The sequence below is a fragment of the Somniosus microcephalus genome, chromosome 6 (genome assembly GCF_052327205.1).
Source record: "Somniosus microcephalus isolate GS21.2 chromosome 6, FLI_Smic_1.0, whole genome shotgun sequence".
Classification (NCBI taxonomy): domain Eukaryota; kingdom Metazoa; phylum Chordata; class Chondrichthyes; order Squaliformes; family Somniosidae; genus Somniosus; species Somniosus microcephalus.
In genome coordinates, this window is record NC_140992.1 from 198,475,849 (window position 1) to 198,502,757 (window position 26,909).

General features: G+C 47.8%; 2 protein-coding genes across 2 annotated transcripts in view; one reads left to right on the forward strand and one right to left on the reverse strand.

Annotated features, from left to right (window-relative positions):
- LOC147116322 (adhesion G protein-coupled receptor G5-like) overlaps window positions 1-26,909 on the forward strand; it is a 793,199-nt gene that overhangs the window by 423,939 nt on the left and 342,351 nt on the right. The gene's annotated exons all lie outside the window — the stretch shown is intronic.
- Window positions 1-26,909, reverse strand: part of LOC147116324 (adhesion G protein-coupled receptor G2-like) — a 159,977-nt gene that overhangs the window by 23,496 nt on the left and 109,572 nt on the right. The window contains exons 7-11 of the mRNA XM_085989550.1: window positions 16,340-16,351; window positions 14,327-14,437; window positions 14,183-14,228; window positions 13,991-14,097; window positions 11,925-12,049 (exon numbers count right to left, since the gene is read on the reverse strand). Coding sequence (XP_085845676.1) covers window positions 11,925-12,049; window positions 13,991-14,097; window positions 14,183-14,228; window positions 14,327-14,437; window positions 16,340-16,351 — 401 coding nt within the window. The remainder of the gene's footprint in view (window positions 1-11,924; window positions 12,050-13,990; window positions 14,098-14,182; window positions 14,229-14,326; window positions 14,438-16,339; window positions 16,352-26,909) is intronic.

Genomic DNA, 26,909 nt, shown 5'->3' on the forward strand with positions numbered 1-26,909 from the left:
GCCTCTTCTACTACCGGCAACGGTAGGCGCGATAACCCATCAGCATTTCCATGCTGTTTGGAGCTTTTGTATTCAATGTCATATTGGTGTGCCCCAAGTAACACGGACCACCTCTGTAACCTTTGCGCTGTCATAGTGGAAACGGCCTTGTTAGGGTTGAATATGGACACCAACGGCTGGTGGTCTGTCAGTAACGTGAACTTCTTGCCCTGCAGGTAATGATTGAATTTCTTTACTCCCCACACAAGGCTGAGGGCCTCCCTGTCTATCTGAGCGTAATTTCTCTCCGCGGAGGTCAACGATCGGGACGCAAATGCGACTGGCCTTTCCGAGCCATTTGGTAACTTGTGTGAAAGTACTGCTCCAATTCCATAAGGAGGAGCATCACAAGCTAGACGAAGAGGTAACGTTGGGTTGAAATGAGGCAACACTTCCTCAGAGGTAATCAACGCCTTGCTTCTGCGAAAGGCCTTTTTACAGTCCTCGCTCCACTTCCATGGCACTTCTTTCCGTAACAGAGCATTCAGCGGATGTAGCACAGTGGATAAATTTGGCAGAAACTTGTGATAATAATTAATCAACCCCAGAAACGATCTCAACTGTGAAACGTTTTCCGGAGCGGGGGCCTTCACGACAGCTTCTGTCTTGTCAGGCGACTTGTGCAGCCCCTCCTGGTCAATGACATGACCGCAGTACGAGATCCATTTCTGGAAGAACTCACATTTCTGGCGATTAACTCGAAGGCCATATTCCTTCAACCTGGTGAGCACCAGTTTCAAATTTGTGAGGTGTTCCTCCTTGTCTTCTCCCGTAATCAGGATATCGTCCAAGTAACACTGTGTGCTTGGAACCCCTTGTAAGACCTGCTCCATTGCCCTCTGCCAAATTGCTGGAGCCGAAGCTACTCCAAAAACCAGTCTATTATAACGATACAAGCCTCTGTGCGTGTTGATGGTGAGATACTGGCGCGACTCTTCCTCGACTTCCATTTGTAAGTATGCCTGTGCCAGGTCTATCTTGGTGAAGTGTTGCCCACCAGACAATGAAGCAAAGATATCCTCAATCCGCGGAAGCGGGTATTGTACCGTGTGAAGCACCGGATTAACTGTGATCTTGAAATCTCCGCAGATGCGGACCTTCCCCAGTCCCCCTGGCTTGTTACTTGATGAAGACTTCATGACGGGAACAATGGACGTGGCCCACTCACTCCAGTCCACCTTATACAGTACCCCTGAACGTTCAAGCTCTTCCAGTTCTGCCTCCACAGCCGGTCGTATCGCGTAAGGTACCGATCTGGCTTTGAAAAATTTTGGGCTTGCATGTTCTGCAATCTTGATTTTTGCTTTAATTCCTCTCAGTGTTCCCAGTCCTTGCTGGAATACCTCTTTAGCTTCGTCCAATATTCTGGACAACCGTTCAGGTTTGACCTCTTCCTTCCCGGAATCTACCGTCATTGTGTTTAGTGAATGCCAGTCTATCTTTATTTTCCTGATCCACTCCCGTCCCAGAAGTGGTGGACCTCCCTCGGGCAGCACATACAAGTCCATCCTTCGGTGATCTTTGTCTTTGTATCTCACCTTGACTTCTATCTACCCCAATGGGGTATACTTTGTGCCCCGTGTATGTCTGCAATACTATCTCCGTATCCCGTAGGGGAATATGTTTGAATAACTTTTTGTAATCATGCTTATTCATGACCGTCAACGCCGATCCAGTGTCCACTTCCATCTTTACTTGGACTTTTGCAATCTGTAGTGTGATCCAGATAGTCTATCGGTCAGCTTCTTTACTCAAATTATGAATCCTCAGACTACCCAGTGCCTTGCTGTTGGGGTCTGAGTCCGAATTCTGTTCCTCTGGACTCTTCCCAGTCACCTCATGTACCTTTCTGTACTTCTTCTGCGGTGACTTATTATTGTTGTTCTTCTTTCCTGACCGGCATACCTTAGCTATGTGGCCAAGCTTGCCACATTTCCTACAGTCCTGGTTTTTAACCCAGCATTGGTTCTGGTCGTGTGTTGTCTTCCCACAACGAGGACATTTCGTTGTACCCAAAGTCATTTGATCCACACTGAGTATCGCTGTCTTCCGCTGCATTTCCGCCGTGCCTCTCGCTGCGGCTTCGTGCGATGCTGCAATACGGACAGCCTTATCAAGTGTAAGATCGTTCTCTTCGAGTAGTCATTTTTGCGTTTCTTCCTTCGACAATCCACACACGAACTTGTCTCGCAATGCCTCTGTCAGATTTCCTCTAAACTGGCAGTATTTCGCTAGTCTACGCAGCTCGACCAAGTACCCCGCGTTGCTTTCCTCTTTTCGTTGTGTTCTCCCATAAAATTTAGATCGTTCCGCTAACATCAGCGGTGCGGTGTTAAAATGATCCTTCAGGACAGCAACAATATTCTCGAAAGACTGATCCGCCGGTTTAGCTGGTGATAGAAGATGCTTCAATAACCCATATGTCCTTGCCCCCATTGGATTTAATAAGGTTAGAGCTTTTTCATAATTTGCTATCTTATTAGCCGTACAATATATCTCGATGCGTTCTACATACGTGGGCCAGTCTTCCACCTCGGCATTGAAACCGTTGCTGTTACTATGCTTAGGCATCTTCACACTCTTCCTGAGAAACAACAACAATATTCTTTAACTTTTTTTTTCAGATGGCGGTTTCCCGCGCTTATCTTCTTTCCCCGCCCACTTTAAAATGGCGGTTCCCGCTTCTGTCTTCTTCCCCGCCTACTGGCGGCTTCCCGCGTTTCTTTCCCTGGCCGGAGGGGTAAGCTTCCCTCGGGCGATGGCCGCTGGCTTTCGGGTTTACAGCCTGCGCGTCGGCTTCAGCGCGTTCCCTTCTCTCAGCAGGGCAGCCGGTGCTGGGTACAACCCGTTGGCGGCGAACAGTTTCAGCCGCTGGGCTGGCTCTCGCTCAGCCTTCCTCGCTCGGGCTCTGTCTCTCCCGTTCGCGCGGCTCCCTCTCGGGCTCTGTCTCTCCCGCTCGCTCGCTCCCAATCGCGCCTCCAGCCCTCTCGCAGTCCGGTGCTTCCCTCCCCGGCTGCGGCTACGTTCTCCATGGTTTATTTATTTTATATCACCCCACGCCTTACGATCCGGTCGCAGCGCTTCGTGGCCTCAATCACTGTCTGGCCTTTTTCACCCCAATCGCGCCTCTCAGCTTCTCGCAGTCCGGTGCTTTCCTCCCCGGCTGCGGCTGAGTTCTCCGTGGCTTATTTATTTGTATATCTTCCCGCGCCTTACGATCCCGGTCGCAGCGCCTCGTGGTCGCGGTAGTTGTCCGGCCTTTTTCGCCGTCGCGGTCTAGCCGTCTCACGACGGTCCCTCGCCCGCTTGTACCGCGGCTTCTGCTCCACGCTGCCCCAGTCTCAGCGCCTCTGGGCCCGACTTCTGTCCGGCTCCTTTCCCCCTCGACCGTGGCCGAGTGCACCACCCTTATCCTCCGTTTATTTGTTTCTATTTTCCCTTTACTCACAGCCACCGTGGCCGACTTGCTTCTCGTGTTGATCGGCTCACTCCCCACCGTGGCAGAAGGGACAATCCATGCCTGTTGCTGATGGAAGACTTCGTGTTTGAAATCTTCCTCCTTTCTTGGTCTGCAGACTCGAGTTTTCTCTTGGCAAAACGACGAGGGCGGGTGCCTCTTCTCGACGCTCGTTTATTTCTTCAGAAGTATTGATGCCGCAGGGTAAGATCGAACTCGTCGCCACTGTAAAGTCTGTGGGTTGTATAGCGAAGTAATACACAGACTACAAGAGTAACTTAAACAGGACTTTACTATTCGAAGGTCAGGGCGAATCTGCCCAATAAGTTCTGCCACAGCACTTATATACCGGTGTGGTCACCGTCGGTATTACAGTATACAGCAGCCAAGATAAAGTAGTGCCACACCTAAAATAGTTCTCTTAAAGGTAAACGGTTACATACAATAGTTCTCTTAAAGGTAGAACAGTTACATACACTACAACTGTCATTTTCGCCCGTGACCAGGATGTCGTCCAAATAACACTGGGTCCCTGGGATCCCTTGCAGGACTTGTTCCATTGCCCTTTGCCAAATAGCCGGAGCTGATGCTACCCCGAATACCAGTCAGTTGTATTGGTAGAGACCATTATGGGTGTTGATTGTGAGGTATTTTTTTGATGCTTCTTCTACCTCCATTTGCAGATACGCCTGGGCCAGATCAATCTTAGTGAAGCGTTTCCCTCCAGATAGCGAGGCGAAAATATCTTCAATCCGCGGAAGTGGATATTGTACGGTGTGAAGGACCGGGTTCACTGTTACCTTAAAGTCCCCACAGATGCGAACCTTCCTTGGTTCACCAGGCATGCTGCTCAACGACTTTTTCATCACAGGGACGATGGGTGTAGCCCACTCGCTCCAGTCTACCTTGGACAGTACACCTGAACGTTCCAGACTCTCCAGCTCTGCTTCGACGGCTGGGCAGATCACATAAGGTACCGGTCTGGCCTTAAAACATTTTGGGCTTGCGTTTTCTTCAATTTTAATCATCGCTGTCATGCCTTTTAGTGTTCCGAGTCCTTGCTGGAACACTTCTTTCGCGTCAGTTAGGATCTTTGACAGTCGCCCAGGTGTGACGTCATCATCTTTTTTGTCAGCAACAGTCAGTGCCTGTATGGAATGCCAATCCAGTTGTATTTTCCGGATCCATTCACGTCCCAGTAGTGGTGGTCCTCCATCTTGCAATACATACAGGTCTAGTTTTGGTGTTTCCTTACCGTTATATATAACGGTCACCCTTATTTTTCCTTTGGGGTAGACTTTTTGCCCCGTGTACTGTTGTGTATGTACCTTTAAGGGAATAACTGGTCTCTGACTGCAGTACCGGCAGTGACCACCCCTGTATAAAAGGCCCTAGCAGGCTTCTGTAGTTTCAGTTTCCAGGTTGTCTCCATTCAGTAAAGACTTGTTATAATCAACTCCTGCAGTCCGTGTATCAATTATACACGGACATAATACTGGCGATGAGTAAGAAACGAACTTACCTGCAACTTGGCAGCACCTCAGACGACGTTATTGAAGGTCGAAGCCAGAAGAAAGAAAAAATAAATAAAAAAATAATCCAAAGAAACTCGAGAAATGGGCGTCGACCGTGGGCAACCGCCCTCCAAATCATCGAACTGAAAAATGCAGTAGAGACTGTCGAGAGCCAGGCTTGGTCTCCAGTCTGTGGTTTCCCAGCTAATCGGGCTGGTGGCAGGTGGTGCACTGATCCTTCCTGGGCTGCGGCGGGCTAGAGCTCGATCGGGTGGCTCTGCAATGGGGCCGGGCAGCGAGTCGGGAAGCAAAGAGAGAGAGAGAGGGTGGAGCACACAGGGCGCGGCCGGTGCTTCGCAGCCGGGCAGCGTTCGGACCTAAGAAGAGGGAGGGAAGTGTCCCAGAGGGTCCGCTCCACGACGGGAACGGTTCTTCAATTAACGGAGCAAATACTGAAGTGCGATAGAAAAATAAAAATACCGCAGAGAGCGGCGTTGGCAGCAGCGGCAGCGGCGGGAAAGCGCGGGAGGCGCCACCTTAACTCGGCGGGGAAGAAGGAAAAGCGCGGGAGGCGCCATTTTGATCCATCGGGGATGAAGGCAAAGCGCGGGAGGCGCCATCTTAGATTTTCAAGATGCCAAAGACTGGCGATATCACTGCCTTCGATAATGCAATAGAAGACTGGACCACGTATGTGGAAAGAGTCGAGGTATATTGTGAGGCAAACGAAATAGCCGATGAGAAAAAGGCATCGGTATTGCTAAATTTAATGGGCGCAAGAACGTACGGCCTATTGCGGGACCTGATTACTCCAGCCAAACCGAGGGGGAAGAGTTTTAACGAAATTGTTGCTATCCTACAGGAACACCTAAATCCTACACCGCTGCTGATAGCAGAAAGATTTAAATTCCACAGGAGAAATCAGCATAAAAATGAGAGCAATGCTGATTACCTTACGGAACTACGCAAGCTATCAAAGCACTGCCAGTTCGGAGCAGGACTGGCAGATACCTTACGGGACAAATTTGTCTGTGGACTCCTGAGTGAAGGAACCCAGAAGAGGTTACTCTCAGAGAAAGAGCTGACGCTAGATAAGGCTTTCAGCGTGGCAGTATCGTATGAAGCAGCAGCAAGGGGAGCTGCAGAAATACAACAAAAGCCACAGGAATACGGCACCCACGAAATGACACGGGGATTTGCAAAATGTTATCGCTGCGGCAGAACAAACCATGACCAGAAGGACTGCTGGTCCAAGGACAAAATATGCAGGCAATGCGGAAAGATGGGACACATTGCACGAGTTTGCAGGTCTGGGAAGAAGACCAACGACAACAAAAAGGCTACTAAGGAACCGTACATGAAAGTACAAAAGATGACGGACAGTAGTTCCGAAGACCAGATGAGCGATAGTGAATCCGGGAACAAGAGACTAAGCTGTATGAAACTTCACAACGTAATCGCAAAAGAGGATCACTGAACCATTTGGGTCACCCTCTTGATAGCAGGGTCCCAAGTCAAAATGGAATTGGATACAGGATCAGCTCTAACCGTCATGAATCGACGAGACTACGAGCGACTATTCTCACACATACCCTTGAGAGAGACATCCATTATCTTGAGGACGTATACTGGGCAAAAAGTATACCCCAGAGGAAAAATAAGGGTGCCTGTCGAATACAACAGCAAGAAAATACGGAAATTGTATCTCTACATTCTGCAAGATGGTGGACCACCGTTATTGCGACGTGAATGGATCAGAAAGATAAGTTTAGACTGGCACTCCATTCAGGCACTGACGGTGGCTGGTAAAAAGGATGACGACGTCACTCCTGCCCGATTGTCAACAATCTTAGCTGACGCCAAAGAGGTATTTCAACAAGAACTGGGCACTCATAAAGGCGTAACTGCCTTGATAAAAATAGAGGAGAATGCAATTCCCAAGTTTTTCAAAGCAAGACCGGTACCATATGCAATTGGCCCAGCCGTCGAGGCAGAGCTGGAGAATCTGGAGAAGGCAGGCGTGTTATCTAAGGTAGACTGGAGCGAGTGGGCGACACCCATCGTTCCTGTCATGAAGAAAACGTTAAACAATAAGTCTGAGGAGCCAAGGAAGGTTCGCATCTGTGGGGACTTCAAGGTGACGGTGAACCCAGTCCTTCACACAGTACAATATCCTCTTCCAAGGATAGAAGATATCTTCGCCCTCACTATCTGGAGGGAACCTTTTTTCAAAAATTGACCTAGCACAAGCATATTTGCAGATGGAGGTTGAAGAATCCTCCAGGAAGTATCTCACGATAAACACTCACAAAGGTCTTTACCAGTATAATCGACTGGTATTCGGAGTAGCATCAGCTCCGGCGATATGGCAAAGAGCGATGGAACAAGTCCTGCAAGGGATTCCGGGGACTCAGTGTTACTTGGACGACATCCTAGTGACAGGTGAAGATGACAGTGAACACCTTGCCAACCTAGAACACGTGCTCACTAGACTACGTGAACATGGGCTACGAGCCAATCGCCCTAAGTGCGAGTTTTTTAAGAAACAGATATCGTATTGTGGCCACGTGATTGATGAAGAGGGGTTGCATAAGTCCCCTGACAAAATTGAAGTGGCAGTTAAGGCTCCAGCGCCTGAAAATGAGTCACAACTGAGGTCATTCCTCGGATTGGTGAATTACTGCCATACGTTTTTGCCGAATTTGTCCACAATTCTGCATCCACTGAACGCACTACTACGAACGGGAGTAGCATGGAAATGGAGCGATGAATGTAAGTGGGCCTTTCAGAAGAGTAAGGACCTAATCACTTCAAGAGAAGTATTGGCTCACTACAACCCATCACTACCGATAAGACTGGCGTGTGATGTGTCTCCCTACGGTGTTGGGGCGGTACTGTCCCATAAATTCCTTGATGGTTCAGAGAGGCCGATAGCTTTTGCGTCACGCTCGTTAACTTCAGCCGAGCGTAACTACGCCCAGATTGACAGAGAGGCCCTCAGCCTGGTGTGGGCGGTGAAGAAGTTCAATCACTACCTGCATGGTCAGAAATTTACTCTACTAACTGATCATCAACCTCTCGTCTCCATTTTCAACCCTCAGAAGGGCGTACCGATAATGACGGCACAACGGCTACAGAGGTGGTCCCTTTTCCTAGTGGCACACCAATATGACATCGAATACAAAGGAACTAAACAGCATGGGAATGCTGATGGATTGTCGCGCCGACCGTTGCCGACGGTGGAAGAAGAACCGGCAGTGGATCCAGTGGAGTTATTCCACTCGACTATAGTCAAATGTCTCCCTGTGACGAATGCAAACATAGAAAAGGAAACACGAAATGACCCGACACTCTCCAGGATCTATGATTTAACGGTAAAGGGATGGCCAGCACATGGCGAACCACTGCTGCCAGCATTCTCGCCGAGAAGAGAACAGCTGTCAGTGTGCCGAGGAACCTTGATGTGTGGATCCAGAGTAGTAATTCCACCCAAATTGAAGGATAGAGTGCTCAATGAGCTTCATGAGGGTCATCTGGGAGGGGTACAAATGAAGAACTTAGCCAGAGCGTTTGTGTGGTGGCCGGGAATCGATAGAGAAATTGAAGAGATGACCAAGAGCTGTACAGGATGCCAGAAGGTCCAAAACGCCCCACCGCAAGCCCCTCTACATCCATGGGAGTGGCCCTCATCTCCATGGCAAAGGGTGCACATTGATTTTGCTGGTCCCTTTATGGACTCGATGTTTTTAATTGCGGTGGATGCATATTCAAAGTGGCCAGAGGTAATAAAAATGTCCTCAACCACCACAGGAAAAACTATCACAGTCTTACGAACCATATTCGCCAGGAATGGGCTGCCTGAACAGATTTGCTCTGACAATGGACCACAGTTTGTGTCTGAAGAGTTCCGGAGGTTCTTAAAGAACAATGGTGTTAAGCATTACACATCCGCCCCATAACATCCAGCCACTAATGGATTGGCCGAGAGGTTTGTTCAAACATTCAAGAAGGCTATCAAGGCAATGTGTAATGAAGATATACCCCTACAACACAAGGTGGATAACTTCTTGTTTGCCTACCAGAATGCGACACATGCGGTTACCAACCAAACTCCAGCCATGATGTTCTTCAATCGAAGACTACGATGCCGCTTGGATTTGGTTAAGCCAAACGTCAGAAGAGATGTGGAGAACAGGCTGTTTCAGAATATGAATGAAAGGCCGACCAGGAGTTTTAAGATAGGTCAACCAGTTTTGGCCCGGGACTACCGCACAGAGAAATGGCAGCCAGGAACGATCTGTACACGGCAAGAACCTCTAATGTGTACCGTGGACGTTGGAGAGAGCATTGTAAGACGCCATGCTGACCAGATTCTAGAGTCACTGGAAAACGTCAACTCCACACCACGATCTGATACACCTGGCGATGAAACCGAAGTACCAATTGCATCTACCGCAGAATCGGTGATATTGGAAGCAGACGAACCAAACAACGACATTGATCCCGACTCAACCTTGCCAGAAGAACCTGATATCCCAAAGAGGCGTTATCCAGACAGAATCAGGAAGCCTCCTCAAAGACTGAACTTATGATTGCTTAACTTCAACCAATGTATCTAGCAACCGTAATTGTAATTAGTTATTATTTAGTTGTTAAATGAATGTTATGTACTGTTTATCTAAAAGGGGAGGAATTGTTGTGTATGTACCTTTAAGGGAATAACTGGTCTCAGACTGCAGTACCGGCAGTGATCACCCATTTATAAAAGGCCCTAGCATGCTTCTGTAGTTTCAGTTTCCAGGTTGTCTCCATTCAGTAAAGACTTGTTATAATCAACTCCTGCAGTCCGTGTCTCAATTATACACGGACATAATATATACGTCTTCAAAATAATTTTTGTGTCTCTCAAGGGTATGTGTGAGAATAGCCGCTCGTAGTCCTGTCGGTTTATGACTGTTAGGGCTGATCCTGTGTCCAATTCCATCTTTACCTGGACTCCTGCTATCTTGAGAGTGACCCAAATGGTTTGGTGATCCTCCGTTGTGATCACATTATGTAGTTTCTGACAACTCAGTTCCCTGCTTTCGGAGTCGTTATCACTCTTTTGTTCATCTGAACTATTCTCCGTCATCTTATGTACCTTCTTGTACTTTTCTTTGGTAGGTTTCTTATTGCCGGTTTTCTTTCCCGACCTGCAGATTCGTGCTATGTGTGCTACTTTTCCACACTGTCTGTACACTTTGTCTTTGAACCAGCAATCATTCTGGTCATGTGTTGTTCTGCCGCAGCGATAGCACTTCTCTGTTCTATTTGACATTTCATTTGTGCCATATTCTTGCGGTCTCTGTTGTATCTCTGCAGCGCCCCGTGCTGCTGCTTCATATGATACCGCAATGCTGAAAGCCTTTTCCAGCATAAGGTCCTTTTCAGATAAAAGCCGTTTCTGGGTTCCTTCACTTTGAAGCCCACACACAAACTTGTCCCTTAAGGTATCTGCCAGTCCCGCTCCAAACTGGCAGTGTTTCGATAGTTTGCGCAGTTCTGTTAAATAATCAGCATTGCTTTCATCCATATGCTGGTTCCGTTTGTGAAACTTGAATCTTTCTGCTATCAGCAGCGGTATGGGGTTTAAATGTTCCTGTAGTATCATTACTATGTCTTCAAAACTCTTCTCCATTGGCTTCGTTGGGGTTACTAGATTTCGTAATAAACCATACGTCTTTGCACCCATTAAATTTAACAATACCGACGCTTTCTTGTCATCTGACACCTCATTTGCCTTGCAGTACACCTCTATTCGTTCGACATATGTAGTCCAATCTTCGACTTCATTGTCAAATGCGGTGATACTGCCACTCTTCGGCATTTTGGTTGTGGTTTAAAATGGCGTCTTCCAATGGCTTAAAATGGCGTCTCCCGCGCTTTCCTTCCTCCCCCGCTGCTGCCAACGCCGCTCCCGGCGGTTCTCGTGGCAATGGCAGCGCCCTGTAGGTTTCGCGCGCTTCTCCTGCGCTGCTGCCAACCCCGCTCTCGGCAGTCCTCGTGGCAATGGCGGCGCCTTGCGGGTTTCTGCGTGTCTCTCGCTCCCTCTCTTCGATGCTGCTCGGCCCCTGAACACCGGCTGTGCCCTGTGCACTCTGCCCTCTCTCTCTCTCCCCCGTCGACGCTACTCGGCCCTTTGCTGTGCCGCTCGGTCGGGCTCTAGCCCGCCGCTGTCCGGGAAGGGTCTGCGCACTACCTGTTGCCAGCCCGTTTCGCTGGACCACCTCGACTGGAAAGCCAAGCCTGGCTCTCGACAGCCTCCCCCGCAATTCTTGAGTCCCTGCTGGATGACTAGGCGGTTGCCCATGGTCGACGCCTGAGTCTCTGGCCTTGACCTCCAATCCACTGATCTCCAGGAACGAATCCCCAGGAGGTGATGCAGAGTTGCAGGTAGGTTCGAACTTGCCTCGTCGTCAATGTTGTGTCCATGTATAATAAGACACAGACTGCAGGAGAACGGTAACAACAGGTGTTTACTCAACGTGGCTCACAGTGGAACTGCCTGTACAGATTACTACTCAGTGCTGTATACAGGTGTGGTCACTGCCGGTACTACAGTATACATGAGCTGTAAAATGTAGTTCCCCCCCTTAAAGGTATATACATTACAAGTAAGGAAACAGCATTTAGGAGAAGATGCAAACTGATAATGCAACAAACTGATTTACAACATCAAAAGCAAATCAATTCAGTTCTTGCCTACAGCATTCTCTCAATTAATATATCTACAAATGGAAGTTTAATAAACCTGCTGCTGTGAATTGCGCATAGGCTCTATCCTCAAGGGTTATTTTTATGTATTTAGATTGCAGAGCTACTTCATTTAAAGTGGCTTTTAACAGGAAATTATAGCATTGATGCCAGACACATACCGGAGAATAAAGTGGAGGATTACATTAATTGCTGTGAAAATGGCAGAAACACCGCAACCAATCTGTGTGATATATGTTAGTGATTTCAATATCTTCTCATCCAAGGGTTGGCTCCCATCGATTTGCTTTATAAAGAAAAAGCTAAGCATTATTATGAGGACTGGGTATTTTTTCTTTTAAATGAATGACACTCTCTTCTTTCAATATATTTTTACTCCAATCTCTTGCTTGGGAGCCCTTGTGATATCTACTCTCCCCTGTTGAGGGGGCACTTGGATACCTTGTCCAAGGCCTTACCCAAAACCTATCTGAAGTTGGCCACAATGAGGTGCACACTGGGTGATTCTCCTTCTGCTAGGAGCTGCTTGGCTTCCACACAGTCCCCAGCGCTGCAGGGCTGAGATCAGATCTTACCACCTGGAGAACTGTGGGAGAAAATACATGCTCTACTATTCTGTGGTACAGCTCTTTTTTAAAAATTCATTCTGGGGATGTGATTGTTGCTGGCAAGGCCAACATTTATTGCCCATCCTTCATTGCCCTGTACAATGGAAAGCCTCGCTAAGGCACTTAGCAGAATTTCTTTTGTTCAACAAAAGCAAGTTTCGCTCCCTAAAGAACATTAGTGAACCGGTTACAAGGATAACTGGGAATGAAGGCCCATGAATAATGTTACAAGCCTGCTGTGAAAGCACATAGGATATTGTAGGAATTAACGAATTCCTACGAATAACGGAGATCGACACAAGAGAACAATCAAACAGGTCTTTACTCAATGGAGATGCCACGAGGACTCCCCGGGTAGTCCCGTGGTTTGTGACGTGATGTCATCGCGTTTGCCCGCGTTTTCCTGCGCTCTTAAAGGGGCCATGCCCCGTACATGCAAACTCTATATACAAAACACAGTAATGCCTAACACAATGGTACAGGTTTAGGCTGATGTTAGAACATCGTTAAAGAGAATTATATGCAGTTAGCCAGAGTCATTCAGTGGTTCTGCCACAATATCAGAATTATGGCTAGAACAGCTAAATATAAAACCAGAAGTGCTGTCCATACCCTGGACAAGGCTGTGATCTGGCCACATCTAGACTACTGCGTTAGGTTTGGTTCCTTCAGAGAGTGGAGGATATCGAGTCCTGGGAAAAGGTTCAGAGGTGAGCTGCTTTTTTGCTACTGAGCTTGGGGGCCCGTAGATATCAGGACAGGATTAGCAAGCTGGGACATTTTACTTTGAAAAAGTGTAGACTTTGAGGAGATACGATTGAGGGCTGGGAATTTCCTCAGAGTTGCTCCCGCTCCAGTGATGTAAATTTGACAGAGGTGCAGCGGAAACCCCATTTACGCACATAAACGGGGTTTGCACTGCATCTCCAGAAAAGATTTGGCGGCAGAGCAGGAGCAGATCCAAGAAAATTCCCAGCCAACGTGTTTACAATAATGAAGGGTTTAGATCCTGTTCACATGGATAGGCAGAGGAAGATGGGAGTGGGGAGTGTGGGGCGGGGTGTGGGTCATCAGTCGAAGTTACAAAGCAGAGTTAGGTTAGATACTAGGAAGCAATTCTCTTCAGAGAGTCATCAACCTCTGGAATAAGTCACCAGCACATGTGGCGAGTGTGAGATTTGCTGCAAGCATTCCAAAGGGAGCTGGATGAGTTTATGCAAGTGGAAGACATCTCCAGTTGTACAAGGTGAGTGGATTAATGGTGTTTGTGCCATCAGTTATCATGGTCTCCTGAAACTTGCTTTTTGCCTGTGGGGGGCTCAGAGAGGTACTTCCCAAATTTTCTTTCCTTAATTGGCGTTAGGATCTTTTCTCTATTTTTGCCTCCTCCAGGAGATTGCGTGGCTCTAGTCTGGGGGAGAGGGAGGGGCAATTGGTTTAATGCTGTGAGCAGCTTGCTCCTTGTTGGGATGGGACAGGCTTAACGTACCAGTTGGTCTTTCCTATCCCTTTTTGTATATGTTTATATATAATGACGGATTGTTGCTGGTACTTTTGCTGCTCACAGCCAAGCTGGAATGGGATGAAAGACACATAACATTGCATTGCATTGTACCTACCAGCAAGACAGCAAAGAAGGTCAGGTGGTTGCATCTGCAGATGGTTTGATTATCTGTATTTTCTGTTGTACAACCAGAATCATTCCAGTGACCGATACTTGTGTTCTCTGTAATGGAAAGTTACTAACTGAGAAGCTGCTCCTTGGTTTCAACATGATAGAAATATTTGATTAAAGTGACTCCCTTTATTACCATTTTGTTCTAATTCCCAGAAGACACATTTTGTAATGAACTTTTCCTAAAATGAAAAAGAGTAACAATAATTCTTTACTGCCCTTAATGTAAATAGTTTCTTTTAACAGATTGAATAATGGAAATTAAAAAAAATGTCCTTACCGATGATGTTTTGTTAAATACAATTATCACAGGGTCTGTCAGACTATCAATGCTTGTATTCCCCACTCGAATCCCAATTACATTATTTAAAATATCGCTCCAATTTTTATCCTGCAAATGCATAAATATAGATGGTAACAGAATTTCTTTTGAAGAACAAAAGAAGAAATGGAATGGGCAGCAGCCAAGAAAGCCCAGCCTACGGACCACACCTTCAAACATGGGAGTAAACAGCCGGGCAGCTATTGTCATATATTCAAAGTATACTTGAGTTTTTGTTGGACAAAGCAGCATAGATTGGGAGGCAGATGTCTGAAAATGGAGGGGAGGCGGGGGCAGTAATGTTGAATCCCCTGGTGCTGTTTAAGGAGCGTGCCCTGTAAATTTAGGGCTTGGACTTAGAGGAAGAGGCAGGAGGTGAATAAACAAGAAGCATAGACCCAGCTTAGAGTGGGTACAACACGACTCCTTCCTTTACACTCCATACTATTTACTGATACAAATACAGACTCACAACCTTACATACATCAGCAGGTTCATGCCAACTGTTTGGCAAAGGCTCTGTTCAATGAGTTGTCCTGAGGATATCTGCCTAACACATTTCCTCTTTTTGGGGGTGAAATTGGGCTCTGTAGCCTCCGTTTTTTGGGGGCTACGAGGCTTCTTAAACTACGAAAATGGCGTTCGCGATGCGCGTGCACAATTTCAATGGCAAGGGCCATTGCCAAAAGAGTAACAATAACACCATCTTGGTCAAGGGATTTTCCCGCGCACCCAATGACCACCGGCAGCATGCAGAGCAGGCAGATCATGACTTCAGTCAGTGTGTAACACTGATTTGTCGCCAGCGCTGCCATTCTGGAGCTCTACACTCCAGCCTACGCACTCTCTTAACTTCACACAGCTGAACATGACATTAAACACCATGATGGACCCCCACCAGCACTACTTAAAAGGATCATGAACTACTTACAGGTTAGTTGCTAGATTATTTCTTCTGGCTGTTGCTGCAGTTCTACGCATTTTGGGTGCTGTTCTATACTTTTTAAAAGTTTCAATAGGCTACAGGAAGTGTTCTGGCTGGTGCTAAATTACTTTTTGGGTGACTTAAAGGCTTGTACACAAACCAGTTGCTTCCAGACATGTGTGCACTAGTAGACCTTTCTCTTGGAATTGAGCATGCCTGGGAGAAAGAGCAAAGGCCGCGGAGAGCAGGATAAGCTGCTAGAAGAGGGAGGAAAAGGGGGGGGAGAAGGACTCTCAGCAACAGGCCATATGCTCAGAGGATGTTTAGGGAGTAATTCTCTTACCTGAACTTCAGCGACAACTGATGTTTGAGATTTCTGCATTTCACTAAAGAGGTTGTGACTGAAATCTGCCAACGCTGCAGCCACAACACCAACCTCAGAGCGGGACAAGGATCACATTGCCTGTGGCGGTGAAGGTGACCGTGGCTCTGAACTTTAGTGCGTCTGGCTTTTTCCAGGCTGCTGCTGGAGGTATAAGTAACATCTCGCAGTTTGCAGTGAAGTGACCCGGCTTTTAAATAAAAAAGCCACGCATGCGTGGAATTTTGAATAGCCCACGCAGCTCGTTAAAGGGGCCGCGCAGGACAAAAAAAAATTAGAGGGAACATTGGTGGCCACCCCTTCCATGTTGGAAAGGATAAGCTCCAAGCTCTGCACAAAGCCCTGTGCCAAGTTGGTGCTGGACCCCTGGCTTCCCAGTGCACCAAGCATTTGGGTATATACACCCACCAGCCTTCTTCTGTAGCCTGGCCCATCAACAGCCTCATCTGAGTCCTCTGAAGCAGTACTAGTGTGCAACCTCGCCCTATGGCGAGCTGGTATCTGCGCTTTCCTTTCCCCAGCCCTGGCTCCAGCGCACTTGTGCCCGGTGTCTCACTGCGTGCAGAACCCCGCTCTATCCTATCCTCTAAATTACGCAGAGCGTCAGTATCTGAGCTGGTGGCTGCGACTGTGAAATCGAATGATGGTGTCCCTTCATATTTACTTTCTTTTTGCTCTTCTTTCACTGTCTGTGCAAGTTCCAGTTCTTGAGTATCTGAAATGAAAAAAGGACAAGGGTTGGGCTGTGTTGAGGGGAGAGGAGAAAGTAAGAAGTGCATGTTTATACCATCTGTAGCTTGTAGGTTAGAAGCAATTGAGGGATGAGGGAGAAGTGGGATGAGAGAAGGAGGATTAGGTATGCGGATACCCTCAACTTCAATCGCTTCAGCCCTGCCGGTGGCCACAGCAATGGCGCTTCCCATAATGGCCAGCACCTTCTCCTCCATGGGGGTTAAAACATGCAGGCGCACCTGTCTCCCTCCCGTTAGTTCCTGCTGCCTCCTATTGTGTGCCACCTTCTCCTGCAAAAAAGAGAGAAGTGTTTCAGTGTCATGCAATATGTTTTGGTGATGTGGCTGTCATGGTTGAATAGCTGCAAGTTTGTGCAAACCATGAGATGTGGGTGTGAGGTAAAGTGCTGAGTCTGTGAGGGTGAGGTAAAGCATATGAATGTTAGGTATTGTAGTGTATGTACCCGTCTACCTTTAAGAGAACTACTTTAGGTGTTGCACTACTTTGTTGGCTTCTGTATACTGTAATACCGACGGTGACCACACCGGTATATAAGTGCTGTGTCAGGATTTATGGGGCAGATTCGCCCTGACCTTCGAATAGTAAAGTCCTGTTTTAAGTTACTCTTGGAGTCTGTGTATTAATTAACTAAACAACCCACAGACTTTACAGTGGCGACAAGCCCGATCATACCCTGCGGCAACAATACTACCGAAGCAACTAACGAGCGTCGAAAAGAGGCAACCGCCCTCGTCGTTCTGCTGGGAGAAAACTCGAGGCTGCAGCAATAGAAAGGAGGAAGAATTTAGCGACAAAAACTTCCATCAGCAACAGGCACGGACTGTCGCCTCTGCCACGGTGAGGAGTGAGCCGATCAGCAAGAGAAGCAAGGCGGCCACGGACTGTGAGTAAGGGAAAGTGAAAAGAATAACCGGAGGATAAGGGCAGTGCACTCGACTACGGTCGAGGGGGAAAGGAGCCGGACAAAAGTCGGGTCCAGAGGCGCTGAGACTGGGGCAGCGTGGAGCAAGGAAGCCGCGGTACTAATAGGCTGGGGGACGCAACGGCGTTGAGAGACAGCTAGACCGCGACCGGCGGGAAAAGCCGGGCAGCGACCGAAGCCACGAAGCGCTGCGACCGGGAGCGTAGGCGCGGGAAGAGATAAACTCAGCTGCAGCCGGGGAGGGAAGCACCGGACTGCGAGAGGGCTGGGAGGCGCGATTGGGAGCCGAGCGAGCGGGAGAGGCAGAGCCGACCAAGGGAGACTGCGCGAGAGCCAGGCCAGCGGCTGAAACTGTTCTCCGTCAACGGGGTGTACCCAGCGCCGGTAGAGCCGAGCGAGCGGGAGAGAGACAGAGCCGAGCAAGGGGAACTGTGCGAGAGCCAGCCCAGCGGCTGAACCTGTTTGCCGTCAACGGGGTGTACCCAGCGCCGGTTGCCCTGCCGAGAAAAGGGGAAAGCCCTGAAGCCGACGCGCAGGCTGTGAACCTGAAAGCCAGCGGCCGTCGCCCGTGGGGAAAGTGTACCCCTCCCACCAGGGAAGAAACGCAGGAAGCCGCCATTAGGCGGGGAAGAAGACAGAAGCGGGAAACCGCCATTGAAGTGGGCGGGGAGAGAAGATAAGCACGGGAAACTGCCATTTTCGCGGGAAAACCGCCATCTTAGGAAAAAAAAAATAATAATAATTTAAAGAAATACTTGTGTTGTTCCCAAGGAGAGTGTGAAGATGCCTAAGAGTAGTAATATCAACGGGTTCGATACCGAGGTGGAGGATTGGGCCACGTATGTAGAACGCATCGAGATACATTGTAAGACTAATAAAATAGCAAATGATGAAAGAGCTCTAACCTTACCTAACACAATGGGTGCGACGACATACGGGTTATTGAAGCATCTGCTATCACCAGCTAAACTGGCGGATCAGTCTTTCACGAATATTGTTGCTGTCCTGAAGGATAATTTTAACCCCGCACCACTGATGTTAGTGGAACGATCAAAATTTTACGCGAGAACGCAACGGAAAGAGGAAAGCAACGCGGAGTGCCTGATTGAACTGCGTAGGCTAGCGAAAGACTGTCAGTTTAGGGACAATCTGGCAGAGGCACTGAGAGACAAATTTGTGTGCGGAATGTGGAAGGAAGAAACACAAAAACGACTGCTCGAAGAGAACGATCTTACACTTGATAAGGCTGTCCTTATTGCAGCATCGAACGAAGCCGCAGTGAAGGGAACTGCGGAAATGCAGCTAAAGGCAGCAGCACTCAGGGTGCAACAAATTACTTCGGGTACAACGAAATGCTATCGTTGTGGGAAGACAACACACGACCAGAACCAATGCTGGTTTAAAAACCAGGAATGTAGGAAATGTGGCAAGCTCGGTCACATAGCTAAGGTATGCCGGTCAGGAAAGAAGACCAACAATAATGAGTCACCACAAAAGAGGTACAGAAAGGTACATGAGGTGACTAGGAAGAGTCCGGAGGAACAGAATTCGGACTCACACTCCAACTGCAAGGGACTGGATAGTCTGAGAATTCACAATGTGAGTAATGAAGCTGACCGACAAACTATCTGGATCACACTACAGATTGCAAAAGTCCAAGTGAAAATGGAAGTGGATCAGCGTTGACGGTCATGAATAAGCATGACTATAAAAAGTTATTCAAGCATATTCCCCTACGGGATACGGAACTTGTATTGCAGACATACACGGGGCACAAAGTATACCCCATCGGAAAGATAGAAGTCAAGGTGAGATACAAGGATAAAGATCACCAAAAGATGGACCTGTATGTGTTGCCTAAGGGAGGTCCACCACTTCTGGGACGGGAGTGGATCAGGAAAATAAAGATAGACTGGCATTCACTAAACACCATGACGGTGGATTCCGGAAAGGAAGATGTCAAACCTGAACGGTTGTCCAGAATATTGGACGAAGCTAAAGAGGTATTCCAGCAAGGACTGGGAACACTGCGAGGAATTAAAGCAAAGGTTAAGATTGCAGAACATGCAAGCCCAAAATTTTTCAAAGCCAGATCGGTACCTTACGCGATACGACCTGCTGTGGAGGCAGAACTGGAAGAACTTGAACGATCAGGGGTACTGTCAAAAGTGGACTGGAGTGAGTGTGCCATGCCCATTGTTCCCGTCATGAAGTCTTCACCAGGTAACAAGCCAGGGGGACCGGGGAAGGTCCGCATCTGCGGAGACTTCAAGATCACAGTGAATCCGGTGCTTCACACGGTACAATACCCGCTTCCGCGGATTGAAGATATCTTTGCTTCGTTGGCTGGAGGGAAACACTTCACCAAGGTAGACCTGGCACAGGCATACTTACAAATGGAAGTCGAGGAAGAGTCGCGCCAGTACCTCACCATCAACACACACAGAGGCTTGTATCGTTATAATAGACTGGTTTTTGGGGTAGCTTCGGCTCCAGCAATTTGGCAGAGGGCCATGGAGCAGGTATTACAAGGAATTCCAAGCACGCAGTGTTACTTAGGCGATATCCTGATTACGGGAGAAGACGAGGAAGAACACCTCACAAATTTGAAACTGGTGCTCACCAGGTTGAGGGAATATGGCCTTCGAGTTAATCGCAAGAAGTGTGAGTTCTTCCAAAAACGGATCTCGTACTGCGGTCATGTCATTGACCGAGAGGGGCTGCACAAGTCACCTGACAAGATAGAAGCTGTCGTGAAGGCCCCCGCTCCGGAAAACGTATCGCAGTTAAGATCATTCTTGGGGTTGATTAATTATTATCACAAGTTTCTGCCAAATCTATCCACGGTGCTGCATCCGCTGAATGCTCTGTTGCGGAAAGAAATACCATGGAAGTGGAGTGAGGAATGTAAAAAGGCTTTTCGCAGAAGCAAGGAGTTGATTACCTCTGAAGAAGTGTTGGCTCATTTCAACCCAGCGTTACCTCTTCGTCTAGCTTGTGATGCTTCCCCGTATGGAATTGGAGCAGTACTTTCACACAAGTTACCAAATGGCTCGGAAAGGCCAGTAGCATTCGCGTCCCGATCATTGACCTCCGCGGAGCGAAATTATGCTCAAATTGATAGGGAGGCCCTCAGCCTTGTGTGGGGCGTGAAGAAATTCAATCATTACCTGCAAGGCAAGAAGTTCACATTACTGACAGACCACCAGCCGTTGGTGTCCATATTCAACCCAAACAAGGCCGTTTCCACCATGACAGCACAAAGGTTACAAAGGTGGTCCGTGTTACTTGGGGCACACCAATATGACATCGAATACAAAAGGTCCAAACAGCATGGAAATGCTGATGGGTTATCGCGCTTGCCATTGCCGATAGTAGAAGAAGCGACTACAGTGGACCCGGTAGAGATGTTCCACTCATCCATAGTGGAGTGTCTACCAGTAACAAATTCAATGATCGAAAACGAAACAAGAAATGACCCGACTCTCTCACGAGTCTATGATTTAACGGTGGAGGGATGGCCAGCACAGGGCGAACCAACGCTGCAAGCATTTTCACAGAGAAAAGAACAGCTGTCAGTGTGTCGAGGAACCCTGATGTGTGGATCTAGAGTGGTGATTCCACCCAAACTTCAACAGAAGGTGTTAAAGGAGCTGCACGAGGGACATCTGGGTGGAGTGAAGATGAAGGACCTAGCAAGAGCATTTGTATGGTGGCCAGGCATTGATGGGGACATCGAAGAAATCACTAAGAACTGCCTAGGGTGTCAGAAGGTTCAAAACGCGCCACCACAGGCTCCTCTGCATCCATGGGAGTGGCCCTCATCTCCTTGGCAAAGGGTACACATCGACTTTGCTGGTCCATTTATGGACTCAATGTTTCTAATAGCAGTGGATGCACACTCCAAGTGGCCGGAGGTAATAAAGATGACCACCACCACCACGGAAAAAACCATCACAGTGTTAAGGACTATGTTTGCTAGGAATGGCCTGCCGGAACAGATCTGTTCTGATAATGGACCGCAATTTGTGTCCGAAGAATTCAAGAAATTCTTAAAGAGCAATGGGGTTAAGCACTACACGTCAGCCCCATACCATCCCGCCTCCAATGGATTGGCTGAAAGGTTTGTCCAGACCTTCAAGAAGGCCATAAAGGCCATGGGTAATGAAGCCATTAACTTACAACATAAGGTGGATAGCTTCTTGTTGGCATACAGGAATGCAACACATGCGGTCACAAATCAAACTCCCGCCATGATGTTTTGTAATAGACGACTAAGATGCCGGCTGGATTTGCTTAAGCCAAATGTCAGAAGGGACGTAGAGAACCGGCAATTCCAGGGCATGAATGAAAGGCCCACTAGATCTTTTCAGATAGGTCAACAAGTTTTGGCCCGGGACTACCGTACCGAGAAATGGCAGCCTGGGACTATTGGAAAAAGGCTAGGGCCGTTGATGTATGCGGTGGACATTGGGGACAGTATAATAAGGCGTCATGTTGACCAGATCATAGGCTCAGCCACAAATGGCCAACCTACTCCACCACCTTACACAGTTAATGTTGAGACAGAGATACCCAGAACACCTACCTCCGATCTGGTAATACTGGAATCAGATGAACCTGACACTGTCCTTCAAGCTGAATCGACTTTGCCAGAAGCACCTACTACCCCGCCGGGAATTACGACACCACCGAGGCGTTATCCGGACAGAGTCCGGAAACTTCCAGAGAGACTGAATCTGTGAACTGTCTTGCATAAAGTTGTATACATGTTATAATGTATGTTTAATGGGGAATCAGTATGTTGTAAGCTAAAAAGGGAGGATTGTAGTGTATGTACCCGTCTACCTTTAAGAGAACTATTGTATGTAACCGTCCACCTTTAAGAGAACTACTTTAGGTGTTGCACTACTTTGTTGGCTTCTGTATACTGTAATACCGACGGTGACCACACCGGTATATAAGTGCTGTGTCAGGATTTATGGGGCAGATTCGCCCTGACCTTCGAATATTAAAGTCCTGTTTTAAGTTACTCTTGGAGTCTGTGTATTAATTAACTAAACAACCCACAAACTTTACAGGTATGAGTCCTGATTGATAAAGATTGTTGGTAGGTGAGTGATGGGGGTATAGTGAATTGAGCAGTGGATGAGGCTAATGGTGCAGTGGGTGGGATATGGCATTTGAAGATGCACTCACTGATCTTGACAACTCGTGTGAGATCATTAAACTTCTTACTGCACTGCATCCAGGTCCTTGGCCTACACTCTTTGGTTGCCATCTCTTTTCACTATCTTCTCAGCATGTGTCCGGAGGGCCTCTGGCCCCTCTGAGGATGAGGGACATCTCTCCTTCTATCCACCTCTTCCAACAAGACTTCCAGTGCAGCGCCAAAAACCTTGGTGCATGCTCTCTCCCATGGTCAGCCATTGTTGATTCTTCCACTGCACAATAGTCGGAATGATCTCAGCACCACCAGCAGCCTCAATGCAGCTCTCCTTTAAGAGGTGCAAGCTAGCTTTAAGTAGTGCTAGGCACTCATGATATTGGGCCTACTGCTGATGCGTGCAGCAAATGAACAGCACAGAGAGCGCTGGTTACACGCAGAAATCACGGAAATGAACGGGCAGCACGAAGTTGATGTTCTGCCTGCATTGCAATCAATGGGCGTGGGTTAATCGCGCATCACGATCCCTGTGCTCATTTTTGGTGGTTACCCAATTTAACCCCCTTTTTCTCTGCAGGTATGATGCAAAATCTTTTCCGGAGTCCTCACTTGAGGACTTTATTCCATAGCAATCTGGCAAGGGTCAGCACCGATCATCACACACAAGATAAATATTAATTAAGAGCCCTTGTAGTTCATATAGGGAGCAGGATCATGAAGGACGAATGGCTGCCTTCAATGATACCCTGGACATTTTTTGGCTGATTACACTGCTGTGAAGCACCTTGGGACATTTTTCTACATGCGCTATTTAAATGCAAGTTGCTGTTGCTGGACTTTAGGGAATTCTGTCATCTGATGGAAACCTAAAGCTTGGGCCTGTTACTCCCTGTTGTCCATGGGGAAAGTGATGTACCTGCTTGCTCTAGCAAACAATGTACCAGTCACCTGTTTTAAGGAGTAATGCACTGCAGACTGACTGATATTCCTGGCCCCCAGAAAGATCCTGAGGCAAAAAAGTTTTATGATCATTTTTAAATACAGATTGTAATTTTGCCCCATTTTCTTCCCCCAGTATCGTTTACCCCCTGCACACCCATGTTATCCTCCTCAGTCAAGAAGGTGCCCTAACCTAATACACTGGTGAGCCCATGGTCAATCCAACAACTCGGCACAGCAAGAGTTTAACAGCTGTTTCAATAATGTGCACAAATAGCTCAAAATATCTCATCAGTTAAAGTGCTCAATGAGTAGCATGCAGAAAGTGATGTCATTATTGACATCATTATCAGTAAGGTTAAATATTGTTACTGCCATTTGATAAAATCCATCTTCTCATTTCACACTTAGAAAAGAGTAACTGATTCTGATAACGTTACCTGGAACAGTGCTGTATTCCTGTATATAGTAACAATGATTTGAGATGTAGTCGTATGGTTACGAATGTTGTGCAGGAGAGTTGGCGACAGTTTGATCGTAATCGCTGGGTCCAAGGTAGAGAGACTCCCCTGCATTTTATGTCCATTAATAAAAATATAAATAATTTAGTTACAATCTGCAATAACATTTCACTTCTTACATTCAGGAGTAACATGCTCAAAGAGTCTGGCTGGGTGAAAGTGGGTGCTTTAGTGGGAAATCTGGACACTTGCTGTGAGGGTTATTTATCACGACTGGTAGTAACCACCACATCAAAATATGGTAACAGGGGCCTGAGGCCAGACAAATGATCACAGCCGTCAGACAAGTGAGAGTGAAAAGCTTAAGCAGTAAATGGAAGTTGGGTCACACAATCTAACTTGCCCAGTGGGAAAATGATGCAAAACAGCCGCTCGTTTTACACTCCGCTGGATTTTACTTTCTATTGAAGCGTGTAAAACCATTGCTGATCTGCTGGGTTTCCCAGCACAACGAGCACTCCCCACCTCTCCCCCCCCCCCCCCCGCCTCCAGCTCGCCCCCACACCCAGAGAGCCCCCGCTCCCAGCTTACCCACCTCCCCCTCCCCTTACAGCTACTCCCCCTGCCCCCAGCTCCCCACAACTGCCCCCTGCCTCCAGCTCCCCCCAGCCTCAGACCCCCTGCCCCCAGCTTACCCAGACTCCACACCCCACCCCCAGCAATCCCCTCCACCCCAAGTTCCCATCCCATACCCCCCACCCCCCAAATGCCCCCTCTCCGCCTCCGCACCCAGCACCCGCCACCAGCTTCCCCCTGCCCCAGCTCCCTGCAACCCCGCCTACCCACCCCCCACTTTGCCCCTTCCACCGCCACCCCCCGTCCCCAGCTTCCCATACCCAGCACACCCCCCACACCTCAGCACCACCCCCAACACCCCAGTTCCCCTCCCAACCCCTTCCCCATCAATATCAGTGCTGTTGATTCAGGATGGGACAAGGACTCATTTTCTCAGTCAAGAAATGGGGAGTGTGTGTGTGGGGGTGGGCGGAGCATAAAGCAAGTGAACTTCATACATTCAAATTATTATCAATAACTAAAGCAAGAAACTGCAGTACTGAGAAGAGTGATACATCACAGCATGGCCGAGCAGATACTCCTGCTGCCACAAGTCCTCTAACTGGGCCACAAGTGACATTCACCACACTTCCAACTGACCCCACAACAATCCCAAACAGACTCACCGTATCTGAATTAGGAAACTAGACTCCTGTGAAATTTTCAGTTTCTGTTTTTAGAATGTAAAATATTATATTTTCTGTTGCACCAGCTTTACTCTGCCCTTTAAAAAAATCCCTTCATGAATATATTTTCCAGAATTAAGGGGATTGAAGCTCTGTAAAAGAACGACAAAGAAAGAATGTTACTGGCAAGGAAATAGCCAACAATAGAGGGCAAGCGTTAATTTGCTGAGTGTGTGTTAATCAGGATTCATTATATTTGACGGTGTGGTGGCCTGAGGCCTACATTGCACCCAAGGCGCCCGATCGTGAGGTGGGTGGGGGAGGCGCAAGTGGGAAGAGGCGGAAGCTCATGCAGAGGCTGTGCACTCGGCTCATTATGCCCCATAATGCAGCTGGAGCTTCAGTTACTCATTAGGATCAGATGCTGAACACGAGGCTACATTCCCAATTAAAATAAATTCTCACAAGTTACTGCCTGCTGCCCCGAGCACTCTGGGACCTTCCCACTGTCTTGTGCACCTTCCTGTTTACCAGACAATTGCCTGCTGGAACACAGTGACAGATAGATGGTGCTCGATAATGCAGCCCTGCACTCCCTGCATGTCACGAGTCACTCACTTTGAGAGAGACAAAATTATGTAAATTAACTGACCCGGAGTTAGCTGCTGAGGTCAGCACATTTGTGCACAAGCACTGAGTGACTTTATCCGTGTCATTAAATTTACTCACTCGTTAACCATAACCAAAGGTGCATAAATGATGGAATGTACAGTTCTGAGCACTCATAGTGGGAGAAAGGAGATCTCAGAAAGTTCACTTATTCAAGGAGACTCCACATTATTGCAGACTGTAGGAGGCAATGGCAAAATCCCATCAGAAGGGAGGCAACCCACTGATAACAGCAGCTTCAGCAAATGTAGGTTGGCACTGTGCAGAGGATGAACGCATGTCTCCCACTCACTGCACTTGGAAGGATTGCAGATAGTGGTGTTGATCACCAATGTGATTAATGAGAGCGACTAAATTATCTTATCTTCATTATCATACATTGCTATAATTGGATGTTCAAGGTGATTGCGGTGTTATACCTGCTTGCCTGAGTAGTTTCAGAAAAGCGTATTGTTAAAACAGATTTATCCAGTATCAATTACAAAGTGGAGTACAAAAGGAAGATATTCAGGACCTCAGAAGTATTGGAACAGAAAGGTTGTAGCTGAGAAAGATTGATGGTTAAGTATATACAACTGACTATATAGGAACATAGAAACATTAGGAACAGGAGTAGGCCATTCAGCCCCTCGTGGCTGATCTGTATCACAGAATCACAGAAACCCCACAGTGCAGATAGAGGCCATTTCGGCCCATCGAGCCTGCACCGACACATATCCCACCCGATCCCCGTAACCCCTACACCAACACATATCCCACCCTATCCCCGTAACCCCATATATTTTAATCCCCCTAACACTAAGGGTCAATTTATCATAGCCAATCAACCTAACCCGCACATCTTTGGACTGTGGGAGGAAACCCACGCAAACACGGGGAGAATGTGCAAACTCCACACAGACAGTCACCCGAGGCCGGATTCGAACCCGGGTCCCTGGCGCTGTGAGGCAACAGTGCTAACCACTATGCCACCGTGCTGTACTTCAATTCCATTTAATCATCTTTGCTCCATAGCCCTTGATACCCTTGGCAAACAAAAATCTGTCTCAGTCTTGAAAGCTCCAATTGTCCCAACGTCCACA